This window comes from Eutrigla gurnardus (assembly GCF_963514095.1).
Source record: "Eutrigla gurnardus genome assembly, chromosome: 15".
Classification (NCBI taxonomy): Eukaryota; Metazoa; Chordata; class Actinopteri; order Perciformes; family Triglidae; genus Eutrigla; species Eutrigla gurnardus.
Window position 1 is genome coordinate 7227609 of NC_139938.1, and position 14195 is coordinate 7241803.

The following is a 14195-nucleotide window of genomic DNA, read 5'->3' on the forward strand; positions in this document are numbered from 1 at the left end:
AATGTTAAACTTGTGTGTTTTCATGTGTGTGTGTGAGGTGAAGTGGAGCCCGAATGAATAGCCATACAGCCCGGACCTGCTGCCGACGGCGTGCGGCGGGATTTGGGCAGAGAGAGGCAGAGGACATCGATCAGAGCGAGGGGCTCCCCGCCGCTCTAGCCATGAAAAATCACAGCGATTAAAGAACTTGATTGGAGTAATTAGACAGCTCCGAGCACCCACAGATCCCCCCCATTAACTCCCGATCCTGGAAAATGAATCGTTGTGGCCCAGAGATGCTCCGTACGCTGGCGGTCATTGAGTTGATGAGAACGTGTGAGTGTTTGTGTTCTCCTTCTGATGTTTTTTTGCGCTTGATGTCTTGAAGATGAGAACCCACCAGCCGTCCCAAGGCGCTGCTGTACATCCACGAAAACTCTGCAGCCATCAATCCCGCTGGAAAGGCTACAGAGGCAAAGTGATGCCAATGTAGTTAGTAAGATTGAACGGCGCTGGGAACATGGGAAGGCAAACCCCGACACCCACACATTTCTATTTCAGAGGCAGAATTAAAACGACCTACCGGGGCTACAGGGAACTAGTTTAACTCTCAAGTGGAGAGGACTTTCAATTGAAGCTCTCTACTGTCATAGATTCTCTGGTTAGATAACAGGTACTAGATCGACCAGACAGAACGAGGAGCGTGCACCTCTCTCTCACTATATAAAGCTGCCCTTTCCACCTCCCCCACACTGTAAGCAGATCAATGCAGCACAATCTGCCACCGCCTCGCTTTCTGATTGCTCATCTTCTCCAACAACAGAATCTGAAGGTCTTTTGTCTACTTTATTGGCTTGACCCCCCCAGTGACAATGTATGGAACGGGTCATTCTACTCGAGATGCTTTCACTCCAATTTTCAGTCTTATAGGAGACAAGCTTATCGTCTCATGACACTGGCTTTGGCTCGCAGGCAAACCTCCATCAGAGCTGAGATAGTTATTTGCTCCGGCCTTAGAGGCTCTCAGAGCAGCTCTCCTAATAAGATCCAAGCTACGCACATCTCTTGTAATTCAAAAAGTGTCACTGCAGATGTTATTAAAGCAGCACCGCGGCAGTAATGCAGCAATTTAACTCCAGACTACTACAATAAACCTCCTTCCTTTTCTGTGTCAGTTTACAGAAGACTGTTCTGTCTTGAAATGAATTTGCTGGTTTGCCATCATGTGAACGTAAAAACACAATTCAGCAATGCATCATTGTACATGCATTGCTTGTGCCAGGCTACACCTCTGTACTCTGCTTTAAAACAACAGATTCATTACAAAAGCAATTTTCTAATTCACACATGTGCATCTAATTGTTCTGCTTGGTGAAGCAGCAGCAGCAATGTCTTCTGCCTCGTATTTAAAAAGCTCCCACAATTGGCAGAACACCAGACAGCAACCCTGGAAAAGTAACGCTAATGTGGAACTGTCTTAAACTTGCATCCTTTCTAATGGCCAACAGGGGGCGACACTCACTCGATTTATTATCTCAGAAAACAGTGTAAACATGAGTTTATGGTCTCATTCTCTAGCTTCAAGTCTTCTTTAATACAGCATGATGTTCATTTAGAAAATTATGCTGCATTTAGAGTCAATAGACAATAAACCAGGGGATGCTTTAGGGGAGTTCTCTGTGTTTTTGTCTTACAGTTATAACCTTTTTATGGTGTGTTTTCAATAATAATGATATTATTTTTTGGTCACCTAAAAATCCAGCGTTTGGTTGAACACAGCTCACCTTCTCTTGTCACTTGTGGTTCTACATAAAACCTTAATGGCGACTGCCAAAATCAAGGATTCAAGTCCACAAATCGGTGAGTGGCGCTACGCCGTCTACAGCTATTCTTATATCCACTTTACGGCTGAACACACGGTTTCATGCATGCATAAGAAAGGCTTCGCACACGCTTGTCTCTCTGCTGCGTGTGTCCGTGTGAGCATGCGTTGCATGGATGTGTATATGTGGTTCATGTGCTTAAAGAGAGCCCCGGCTATCCTGCAGATTAGACTGAGTGAGGCCCTGTGAAGAGAGCTCATTAGGGAGCTGGAGAAAGGCTCAGACGCCACAGGAGTTCTATCATGCTCCATCCTTATGCTTCAATTAGTGTGGAAACCCCCCCCCCCCCCCCCCCCCGAAATACAATCTGGACCCTTGCATGCCAAGCAGACGCTGTTATCGCGAGGTAAAAAACTTGCTTAAAAGTAGCCACTCAGCATTTGTTGAGACGTTCAGTACTTGCAGGGAGGTCTGATAGAAAGACGACAGGATGATGGTGTTTCAGTCATGTTCCGCCCCATCGCCTCCAAGAGCTACTCCAACAGATCAAATGTTAGGGACCTACAGCACATCTAATAGACATAAAAGAGCAATGTGCCCTGCAGTGGAAGAGTGCTCCAATGACGCTGGCAGGCCTTGGATCGCTAAATGAACAGACTTCTTTAATTGCTCTGCCCGTGTAATTGGCTCCCAGGGTGAGGCCATCACTCATGGCAGACTATTTATCCCGGTCTTATCTCCGGAGTAGAGCACAGCTGGGTCGGGGGAGAGCTGTGTGTGAAGGGAGGAGGGTTGGTGACTGCCATGCTGTCAGGGTTAGGGAAGGAGGCAGGCATCCAACCTGCCCCCCAGCCTAATCCTTCACAGAGGCCTCAGTCAGGACGGGGACTCGGGGGGATGACGTAGAGTCTGAGCCCGCTGGCTTATATCCACAACAAATGAAAACAGACCCCAGCCACCATTTAATTGTGTCTAATGTCTGGCATTGGCCTCCCTCTCCATCCCTGTGTTTCATCCCCCGCTCTATCCCTTAATCCTGCACAAATGCACTCACATGCTCTCATTTAAAGAGGAACATTAAAAATTGGAGAGGCGAGGGGGAGCCGCTCCGAGCCAAGCTGGCAAACGAGATCCTCCTTTTATTATAGCTTAACGAGATGACTTGAGTCCGTCCAGAGCTTTAACGCTAAGCCGAGTGGTCGCCGTCCTTCAAGTGCGACCGCCTGCCAGCCGAGCTTGCGCTGTCCGACGAGCGAGTGGAGTTGGTCTCCTTGTATTCTGTCATCATTAGACGATCCAAGAGACACTCTGGCTCCTTTACATCGCTCTCCAACCAGGAGCAACCATGTCTATTCGGGGCCAGGAGATGAGTGGAGCTTGACCGGCGGTCGCAGTACAACCCAACCTCCTCGGTGAACTCCAGCAGTTTCATTTCAGCTACAGCAACCTGTCATAGCTCCACCATTACCCTGCTTCTTAACGAGGCCCCGCTGTCTGACAAGCACAGTCACGCTCAGTGGAGGAGGGAAGGCCAGAAGAATTAGTGGAAGTCTAATCCATTTCCCACTTCTCAAAAAAACCCACAGGAGAATTTTATTAAATTCATCTCTGTCCTCACAGAGAGGAAGAAACATGGAAAACAACACGCCTGATTGTGCGTTGTTGTTGTTTTTTCATTTAAAAAAACACCAGTCCCACATTCGTGCCGTCACCTCTTGTCTCTAGCCTTGACCCCCCCCCCCCCCCCCCCACCCGCAAAAAAATCCCACTAATTAGCTTGCCATTTATTTAATTAAATCACCTCCCTGCTAATATATAAAGGATTAGCCGACTTGCTATTAATGACAAATGTGATGTGAATAAAATGTCACGAGGTATTAGTGGGAAAGTGAATTTTCTCTGCACCGACACAGAATCACAGAGCTCGTCATTAATTAGTCTCAGCTAGCCTGGAGTTTGCCTGAGAGCTGTGGTTATTCAAGCAGTGTGTGTGTGTGTGTGTGTGTGTGTGTGTGTGTGTGTGTGTGTGTGTGCGTGCCTGAGAGAAACCTTGAGATTGTGGATTAAGGCCAACTGCAGTCGCTACAATTTTCATGGCCTAAACTTTGCGCTGGAGGACACACACTGTTTCTATGGCAACATTACTAATAACCACGACTTGAGGATGAGGCCATTAATACAAAGTTCACAAGTTGGCTGCAAGCATGCAACAACATCAAGGGTGAGTAATGTTGCGTCCCTGACAGAAACGAGATTGTGAGGCGAACATGGCTGATGTATGAGTCGCTGCGCGTCTCCGCGGTTGAACCCTCCAAATTATGTTTGCGTGCCTGTGTGTCATTTAAATCTGCGAGGTAAAATTTGTGTCGTTGCTGCAAAGGATTGCCAGGATTTGTTGCACCCATCTGCTCAAACCAAGCTACCCACCCATGGAAAAAAATATATTACAAATCTTGTTTTATCCGGAGAGACTAAATCCGTGCACACTGGGGTTCACGGATTTAAGGCAACAAACTTTATTAGACCAATCAGAGACTCTCTTAAATAACGTCCCCTAATTAAGAACTGATTCAACACCCTGGAAAAATAAGCAGGGGACAATAAGCTGCATGTAGACAGGGTTAATAATTATACACCGAAAAATAATAAAAAGAAAAGGAGGAAGAAATACATGTGACATTATATCAGTAACCACTTCCTAACAAATGAATCCAAAATAAGTAAACATCTGAAACTTAACATTAATAAGTCCATACATATAAATATCACCACCTTCATTAGGAACTAGTGCGCATAAAAAGGGTGGGCTACATGTGGACCATTGCTAAACAAGCAGAGATACATCCATAGACCATTACACAACATCCTATTGGATCAGTAACAGCAGTAAATAGCCTGTACCATGAAATATGGAGCGATAGCAAGTGAAGCTTGACTTAAGGTTGTAAAAAACAAGCCAGACTTCATTACGTCCTGATGGTTCAGTGATCCAGAGAGCTTCTCTACGCAGCAGCTGTTGAGAATATCTACACCTCTAAAGTACGCTGCGATTCTTTCTTTCAAAATTTAAAGGGACAGTGTGTAGAATTTGAATACCGAACACTAAGGCCTCTGTAACGTGAGCCGCTGAGTGCAAAACTATGGTACCGTTGTTCAGCTCGCCCAGAGGACATCATTACTGTAATAACATGTCATGAGCAAGGGAATTCAGATGTCTTGCTACAGTTTCACAAGTGTGTTGGAAAACGACGGTGGCCTTTAGCTAATGTAAAAAACCCAAAAGGCTCTCACTTGTCCATTGTGGGCTACTGTAGAAACATGGCGGTGCAACATGGCGGACTCCTTGATGCGGGCTAACTCCCTATGTAGCTAAGCAAGCGACAACACAATGACTCTTAGTTTCTGGTGACATACAGGAATATTATATTCCATCTCTGATAATAAATCACTGGTGTGCCACACGCTGGCCCTTTAAGAGACCCAGGAGCCCTGTGATCACTTTGAATATAATCGTGCAACTGTAGTCCAGATTTTCTTTGTTTAAGAGTGTTTAGTTTGTAGCACATAGACTTGCCCTCATGGACATTTCAGGATACATAAAACATATGAAGGATTACAAATGATGAAGGATTTTGTGTTATATATTCATACAGGATTGAGAAAAAATATTCAGTCTTCCTCAGGAGGTGGATTTGGTAGAAATCCTTTTTCCCATGAGATGGTTTTTTTTTTACTTGTCTCTCACAATTTCAAAGTCCCGGTTCCCAGCACACTGTGCTTCTTGTCACAACTGACTCCCACTGCTGACCTGAGGGCAGCGTAGCATCCCGACACACACACACAGCAGACAGCCTCCTCTTTTTACCCGACAGCGAGGTTCTTCACCTTCTCCCTGCTTCTCCACGGGTGACCTGCCGGCAAGCAGGAGCCACAGTGGCGAGGACGTGGCCCTTCACCGGCTTGCTGATTGTGAACATTGCCAATTATGTTAAACGGGGCAGCTGGCCAAGCAGGAAGGACCAGGTCTCTGCCAAAACGGTCCCCGTAGAGTCCTTCAGCTAATATGGAAGAGTTTCTTATTCCAGGCAACGGCTACCTCCAGGATCAGAGCCCCCCTCCACACGAGGACAGTTTCACGTAATTCTCTCCATCACAAAATAATCATCATACAAGCATCATGCAAAGATGTTTTTAAAGGGGAATATAAAAAGGGAGAGAACACATGCATCCTGATCCCAGCCCATTTCCATAACTTGCTGCTAAAATATCAACAAAACACAGCTGCTGTGCACCGTTTCCCAACAAAAACACAGCCCCTTGTGTTTACTATACTTCTCTGCAGGGGCTTCTCCTCCTCCTCCTTCTTCTTCTCCTTCTTCTTCTCCTTCTTCCCACTATTGCGATGGAAATGACTTTTGGCAGGTAACAGATTTTGAATGTAATGTTTTGGTGCAGCTTGTGAACTCAGCACCCCTACAGGTACGTAGCTGTCAACGTCAAGCGCTCCACTACACAGAGAAAGCTTTTACGGCTCGCACTCCAACCGGCTCCCTGATAACAGAATGGTAAAGAAAAGATAAACAACTGCCTTTTCACTGGAGACGCTAATGTCACTTGACATCAAAATAACCAGTGTGGTGTCAAGTCGCTCGCTGCGTTTTGGCTGCTTAAAACATATGCGGCTTCATGCAAGAATATTTCATATTCTAATCATAAAATATCGTTTTTTTTTCTGTGAGGCTCGCTGCTTCCAAGATGGATTAATTAAAATCTCTTAACTGCACAAAAATGTCATAAATTATTTTTTTTCAACTTGATGAGTGCCATTCAGATTTGATCACCAGCATTATCAAAGGCCCTAAATTGCTATATGACACGGTTCTGCTCAGTTTTCATTCACAAAAATGTCACAGAGATTAAATAGAAATATTTCACACTTTGAGGACCACTGTTGGAAATCAGCAGACGTAGCAGTGTCAGTATTCATATTAAAGGACTTGAAACTAGTAGAGAATATGAACACGTCTGCCGGCGCAATGTCTCGGTGTCATCATGTGATAGAAATAATGAAGTGATAGTTCATTGTGATCCAGGACTTAGATGGGAGCAGCTCGAGGGGACGACAGTGAGAGTCATGGAGATAAACAAGAGGATATTAAACAGCAGGTGACACAGTCCTGCTGAAAAAATCCAATTTAATTCATATTAAGGCTTTTTAATTGTCACGTCAATGTTTGTCACCTTTTATTTTTTCTCACAGTGACATTATCATTTGTGAGTGGTGATTCTGGTCTGTCCAATATTGGCTCTCTTAGGAGCAGCTAGTTGCTGACGGTGTCAGTCTGCTGCTTGGTGCTCGGCAGGTCGTTACGGTGGATTTTTAGAGCTGTTTTGCTGTAAATGGATGCTTTCTGCAGCTGCAAACAACACTATGAGAGCAGCTAGAGTTTAATGTATGTACCCGACAGCAAAACAAACTAAAAGTCACTGCATAAAGGCGAGGGGAGCTGCAGATTCAGGAGATACCTATAAGAATATAGATGATGACGTGATGTTTTTGTACTCACCCCTGCTCCTCCATCATCTCCTGGAGCTCCATGCATTTCAGCTCTACCCTCCTCTTCCTCTCATGGTCCAGAATCTCTCTGTGTGGCTTTTTCACCAGGACGGGCTCTGCTTTGGGCTCCTCCTCCTCCTCCTCCTCCTCCGCACCCGGCTGTCCCTCCTCAGTTTTAGCTTGCAGGACGGCGGTCAGCGTCGGCCCACCTGATCCTGCAGCGGTCCCTGCTCCTGCTCCGGGGACCGCGGCCTGGGCCATCCCGTTTGCGCCATCCTTAGGAGATGGCACCCTCGCCGCATCGTACATGATTACTGAACTCTGTGGAGACACGGATGATGGAGAGAAAGTGTCAGATGAACGCCGGGTAGTCTGGTGGATGTTGGCAGTCTTAGACAGTCTAATTTCATGTTAATGATTTAACGGCCAATCTTTCCAGGAACACTCATTTGGGAGGGTTTTCAATTTATTACGGAATTCTGTGCACGGTTTAATGGTGCTCCTTCACATTTAGTTTAATATGGAAACTTGAGATATTCTTCACTTTGAAGACTGTCTAGGGTCCCCTGAAGGCCCCTTTTGGGCCCCTGAACCTCTGTTTGACAAGCACAAAACCAACTGATCTTTTCCACACAAAACCAGGGTTCTGCAGTAACGGCTGCCAGGCTTCCTGAGCAACCATTTTGAGGAATTGGCAACCCATTATTGGCCTTTGTTTGCCATCACTGGCAACCACTTTTTAACATATCAAAAATGTATTCATTTTTTAAATATATATTACCAATATTTATTGCATTAGTATTTCAAAATTGCCTTTACAGTCAGAACTGGAACCAGACAATGATGCAAGCAGCAAATTAGGTTGTAGGACTGCGGCGTGAAAAGTCTGTCAACATCTAAAACACACAACAAAGACAGAAAGGTGGGTTGAGATGTTAATACCCCTGTACAGGTGCAGCGTTGAGCCTGAACTGAGCTGTACCTTTTTGCAAACACTCAACATACTGTACACACATGCACTTTCAGCACATGAAGACATGCATCGCCAGCGACAGTCAACAGCCCTGCAGGGCCGAGAGGCCGGCTGGGAAGGGAGTGAAGACAATAAGCAGCTTAAGACTGGGAGAAATCTATGGCAGGAAAGCAGGTGACAGAGAGGAAGGTGGGAAGTATTGATTCCTCTTTAATATAACCTGATTTTATTGCATGCATTGACCTTCCTGTTTCTGGCTCGTTTGCGAATGAAAGAATGAGGTTGTCATTTTGGTGAAAAAAAAAAAAAAGGTCTGGTACAAGTGCTGCACATCGTGGACTGATTAAGATGGATTGTCCGACTGCTGTAGGTTGCAGAAAGAGAGGAAGGCCTCCATGACACAGCTCCTCTCCCTCCGCCAACTGACGGCTTCATTTTTCACAGAGTAGCCAAAAAAAAAGCCCCGCTGATGCACTTCTTCATTGTCACACAGCGGAGACAGGACGACACCGACGCGGGATGGGCAGACCTCCAGATCTACAATCCCATCTCATCCAGACTTATTGCATTCCATCACCGGGGTCATGCCAGCAGTTGACCCCGTTAGTCAGACAGGCCCCGTCGACCAGAGCTGGTTCTGGCAGTGTCTGGCTGGTTAATAGGGATGTGCTTGTTTTTGAAGTGCTGCGCGGCGGGTAAACGAGCCGTTGGATCCGAGCGCGGCGACACGGCTCTCGGCTGACAGAACAGGTGGCAGGACAGCAGGAGGCATCATCGCTGAATCTATTATACAGTAAATCAGCACTTGATATTCCATGACAGCGGTCTCTCATCTGCACGCGCCCGTCCCAGAACGACTCTGTGGGATAATAAAGCTCCACAGCCCACAAACGGACTTTAAAATGACTTTCAGGTAGGCAGGAACACAATAAAGGCGGTCTGAGGTGGAATGGGAGTCAGTTTATACGACCTCGTTTTCTACTAATTGAAATGTCAGGATGGAGACGACGGGATGCACTTCCTGACTTCCAGGTTTGAAACCAGGTGGCCATTGGCTGTGAAAGGGCTGCTCAGGTCTGGATCTTTTTTTTTTATAAGCTATTCCCATTTGTGCTTGACATCATGTCTTGGCTGCTGGGTGGCTCCTGGTAAACAAAGAGCACCAATTTCTCCAGGTGCATCTGACCAAACACAAGATGCTGTTTGCAATTCAGCTTTAATGAGCTTAAATAAGGGGAAGATATTATCTGAAAATCTATGGGGGGAAAAAGAACCCTCGCATCTCAAATCAACTTCTCCATGATGCCAGATGTGGGAGTTAAAAGCCACGTCCGTGTTACGCCACGTCCGTGTTACGCCACGTCCGTGTTACGCCACGTCCGTGTTACGGCACGTCCGTGTTACGCTATGCTGTAAATATCAAAATATCAAGCCATCTCATTAAGGAACTAATGCAGCATTCCTTCTGGAGGGGGGGGGGGGGGGGGGGGACGCAAAGAATCAGTTCTCTTTCAAGTCGAGACAACTAAATCATTTAATTGTGTAATGAAAAGAAAAAAGAAACCAGAGCAGAAAGGGAGACTTGTCAGTGAGCTGATAAGGCGGCAGAGCACACAATTAATTGTGTGCGGGTCCTCTGCAGGGACTGAAGGTTATCTGGAGCTACTGTAATAACGGTAGCGCCACCCTCATCTGCTATTATTGCGAGGGCGTAGAAGACGAACAAACGCCACTTGGAATTAGTCATTATGCTAAGTGAAGTTGCGAGTGCCACCATCACTTATTTCAAATCACAAAAGACATTAATGTGCTCTTGAACATTCAATATTGTATTTGGGCGTGATGACACTGATTGCACAGAAATATAAAGAGCCATTAGCTGGTGACTTCTCTCCATCGCGTGAGAGAAGATGCTTCCTGTTGTCTCTTCTTGACCTTTGCCCGCAGTTTCCTGTGCTGTCTGCTTGATGTTGCGGATGCTGCGTCGGCACGGCAACCCGTCTACTGCGGACAGCAAAGCTTATACAACAGAACAGACCCGTGGCATGAAGGTAATTGTAGCGCCGTACATACAAGCATCGTGATGTCTCAATGACACGGGGCTGACTCCTCTGACACACAGCAGACGGACCCCACACTTAAAGCTCAATTAATAAGGAAAACATCCACCGCCGCCACACAGGGAGAAAAATCTCATCTCATTAGGAATCATTAGGCTAATGAGACATTGGAGAGGGGATTGCCTGGACTTGAGCCACAGCGTGATAATAGTGACTTTTTTTGTGATTTTTATTTTTCCACAGAGGATTCTATCGGAAGACATCATTAAGGAGAAGTAATGGCTTTGTTTGTTCTCCACTCTGTAGCCGCGGTGAGCCGGGATCTATCGGGGATATTTGATGGACAGATTACCAGTTAACTGCCTGCATCATTAGAAGCCCATTCACTCAAGGACTTAACATCTGTACTGTGTTACTATGTCGATGACAAAATGCAAGAGCGCCACCGACTGTTTATCTACACTGTAAGAAGAAAATCAGTAAAAAAACAGATAATGTCCCGGCAGAGAATTACCAATACATTTCCTTCAACCCTTAAATGGGAAATACAGTACAGTATACAGTAGGCAAATACAGAACAGCGGAGCATCAACACATCAGTTCCTATAAATATCCTTACATTCATTGTCAAATGTATTGATGTGGGAAGAGTTTGTTGATATTAATTCTTCATGAGCTCCATCAGAGCTGATAGAAAAAGTGCAGCGCGTTGTTAATGCAGCATATACATCTGAATACATGAACATAGTGCCTTTTTTACATGAGAACATATGTCTGGCCATCTGTACATTGCGTCTCGGTAGACCTGTTAATATAAATAATACATTCCTGCATGTATCACTGGATGAGAGTCAATAGATTGCATGTCAAGATTTCTTTCTGCAGTAAATCTTTGCAGTTATAATCGTAGGCCGTCTACAGGCTGCAGTTGACCAAGCAGGAGGATTTCATTATTTTTGCCATTCGGAAAGAATCGGCACACACATCTGATCTTCTCCGAGTGGCCGACACCAGAAAAGGCCATGCTCTCGATTAAGATGGTTAGTTTATTTTTTATTTATGTAGGTTTATGAATTTTAGGAGATGCTGCTGTCAGCTGACAAATGCTGTTGAGAAATTTTTAAGATGTTTTTTTATTCCCTGTAGACATTTATTTAAAGATAATCTAACTTGAAAGAAGTGCATTGTAGACCAGAATGCATAAACAGAGATTGTATTTAATCAGGTGCAAAATAGAAAAAGAAGAAGAAGAAGAAGAAAACATGCTATCGGCATTGTATACGAGTAAGACCGGCATCCACCGTTGAAAAACCCACTTCAGTCGAACACTATTTTCAGCCCACATTGATTTATGTATCATCCAACACTGACATAACATCAATACAGAGAACACAGATGTGTCTTCCTTCCTGCTGGCCAGTGTAACAATCCAGTTCCATCACAGGAAGGATGTTGTTCCGTCTCAGCACATCTTCTGCCTCATATTTTAAAGCTGAATTAAAATCTATTAATAGGTTAATGGAGCTGCCTCTGTGATAACAGTTGAATAACACAGAGACAACAGTATGCTACCATTTCTTTTGTGCAGTATACAATCTTGTTCAAGTGGATTCCACTTCATCGGCTGCACTCGAGGACCGGTGTCCTCGTAGCCACTCTGCTCGCTAAAAGCGGACTCTGTCTGCCTCTCTAACCCTTCGCCCAACTCTCATAGTGAGCTCGGTCACTCTGTGTGGTGCACAAAAGCCCCAATGATTGGATCTCACACAGTGGCAGCTGCCCCTCAGCCATGATTGCAGGGTAGCGGTAACGGGGGGGTCTGACCCAGACTGTCAGGAGGAAGCTGGGAAACATCCGGGGTGGGATCTCTCATAAAGACCTATTGTGTTCTTAATATTTGTGTGCACACGCCGTATAAGACCTTCTCACCGGCAGCGTTCCCTCCATCTCTCATCTCCCGCTTTCCATAACACTCGTCCTCCAAAATAATCTGCCCCTTGGCTGGAAGCTTATGTTTTGTTTTTAGCACTTTGGTACCCACAGGATGTGTTTGGCTCTCCCAAGGTCAGCTGCCTTTATTCCAGACACGTCCAATTGCTGTTGCGTGCCGGGAAACAAGCAACCCTGTTTTCGTCTTGTTGTTTTTTTTTTTTCCTTTCTTTTAATCGGAGCTGGATGGAAGGTGCATACAAAACTGGGCAGAGGTCTGAGGGAAGGAGGACGGAGTAGTGGAGCACAGTGGCTCGAAAGTTAAAATGGGGAATTAAAAGTTTTGATGCATGTAATTTCTTATTCACTGCTGTTTACCGAAGCGCTGCTACTTGAGAAAGTTGGACGCCACAAACTGTGAGCAGACCATATATACAGTATATCGTGGGCCGATGGGGCCGACTGTGAAGCACATCCTCCATCATAATATAAAATAAAAAGAATAAAATATGATCTCCAGCTCCATTTTAATCTGATATTGTGGGTTACTTCTTATATGCTCTTTTGTGTTGGTTGCTAGGTGACGCAAGGAAATCCTCTGTAGACCAGACCGTCTCACTTCGGAGACCGCTTGGTTCAGCCTTCAAGGCCTTCAAAGGACTGGACCGACGTAAACCACGAAGGCTGCATCCTCCGAAGGATGGAGGTTGAACCGGGACACCACTACAGAGGACTGTAGCTCCACACGACACTGTTGCTAAAAGTCGTAGGTTGATTGATGGACGGACCTCATGACATATTAGTTGGTACTGGAAAATTGTTTTTTTGGAACTGCTTTTCCATTTATTGTTAAATAAGAGCACAATATGACGTATGATGTGATATAAAAGGGCTAAAAGGTCCTTTTTCATTTCATCTGCACTTTGAATAGGCATTGGGTTAGAACGGGCATGGGTTGTTTCTGTAAAGTGCTTCACTTATTTTCCGTTGGTGCTTTGGGAGCTGCTGCAGTAGCACGGAGTGAAATAGGAGATTTGTGCTCTATCAGGGAGAACGAGAGGGCTACAGCAGAGGAGGGGACGGCTGCAGGAGGCTGGCTGATGCAGCTGTGCTAAAGAACTCCAGATATAGAAAACACCTCTTCTCTCTTAGATGCAGATGCAAAACAACAACCTACACTTTCATGTGTAGAGCTACTAGTAAAAGTCACTTAGTGCATCATTTGGAGCCAAGCAGATAACACAAACAAGATGAAAAAACACATACTAAGGAGTGGGATGAGAGAAACATTGAGGCCTTTGGTGGAGAAACATCCTTGGCAACCTCCGAGTGTGACGGAAATAACCCACCCTGTCCCATTTTCCACAGAGACAGAAGACTGCGAGTCTCCTCAGAGGCAGCAGGGGTGCCGTCTATAGGGCGACGCCTGGGCTCACGCTGGCACACGGTTCATCTGTGGGCTGACAATCTGGAGGTATAGACACCTTCCAACGGGGCTTTGAACACTCTGCCCTGACTTTGCTCCTCGGGAATCAAACCGAGCTTTTTTAAAAATCTCTCCTCAACTCTTCAGCAGGTTCACATCTGCTCCAGCTGGATTGTGGCACGGCTGCATTCACAGCGCTCCACATGTGGAGCGTCTCAGGGGAGGAATCATCAGCACGGGACTGCTTCTGATGCCATTAGTGGGACCACAGGCAGGGGAGAGCTGGGCTCAGGTCTGTGTGTCCGAGTCAGCCTGTCAGTACGCTAAAACCACCACACGTCCTCCTCTGTGCAAACACTGAGTGGGATTCCAGAGTAAAGAGCAAACTGATCAGATCGGACTATTGATTCTGAATTCTTTAACTCTTCTGCATGCCAAAAGCATGATT

The 14195-nt window shown here is 45.6% G+C and overlaps 1 protein-coding gene across 1 annotated transcript in view; it reads right to left on the reverse strand.

Annotated features, from left to right (window-relative positions):
* The window catches only part of srrm3 (serine/arginine repetitive matrix 3), a 70941-nt gene that overhangs the window by 28174 nt on the left and 28572 nt on the right, over nt 1-14195 (reverse strand). The window contains exon 2 of the mRNA XM_084028532.1: nt 7370-7680. Coding sequence (XP_083884658.1) covers nt 7370-7668 — 299 coding nt within the window. The 5' untranslated portion in view covers nt 7669-7680. The remainder of the gene's footprint in view (nt 1-7369; nt 7681-14195) is intronic.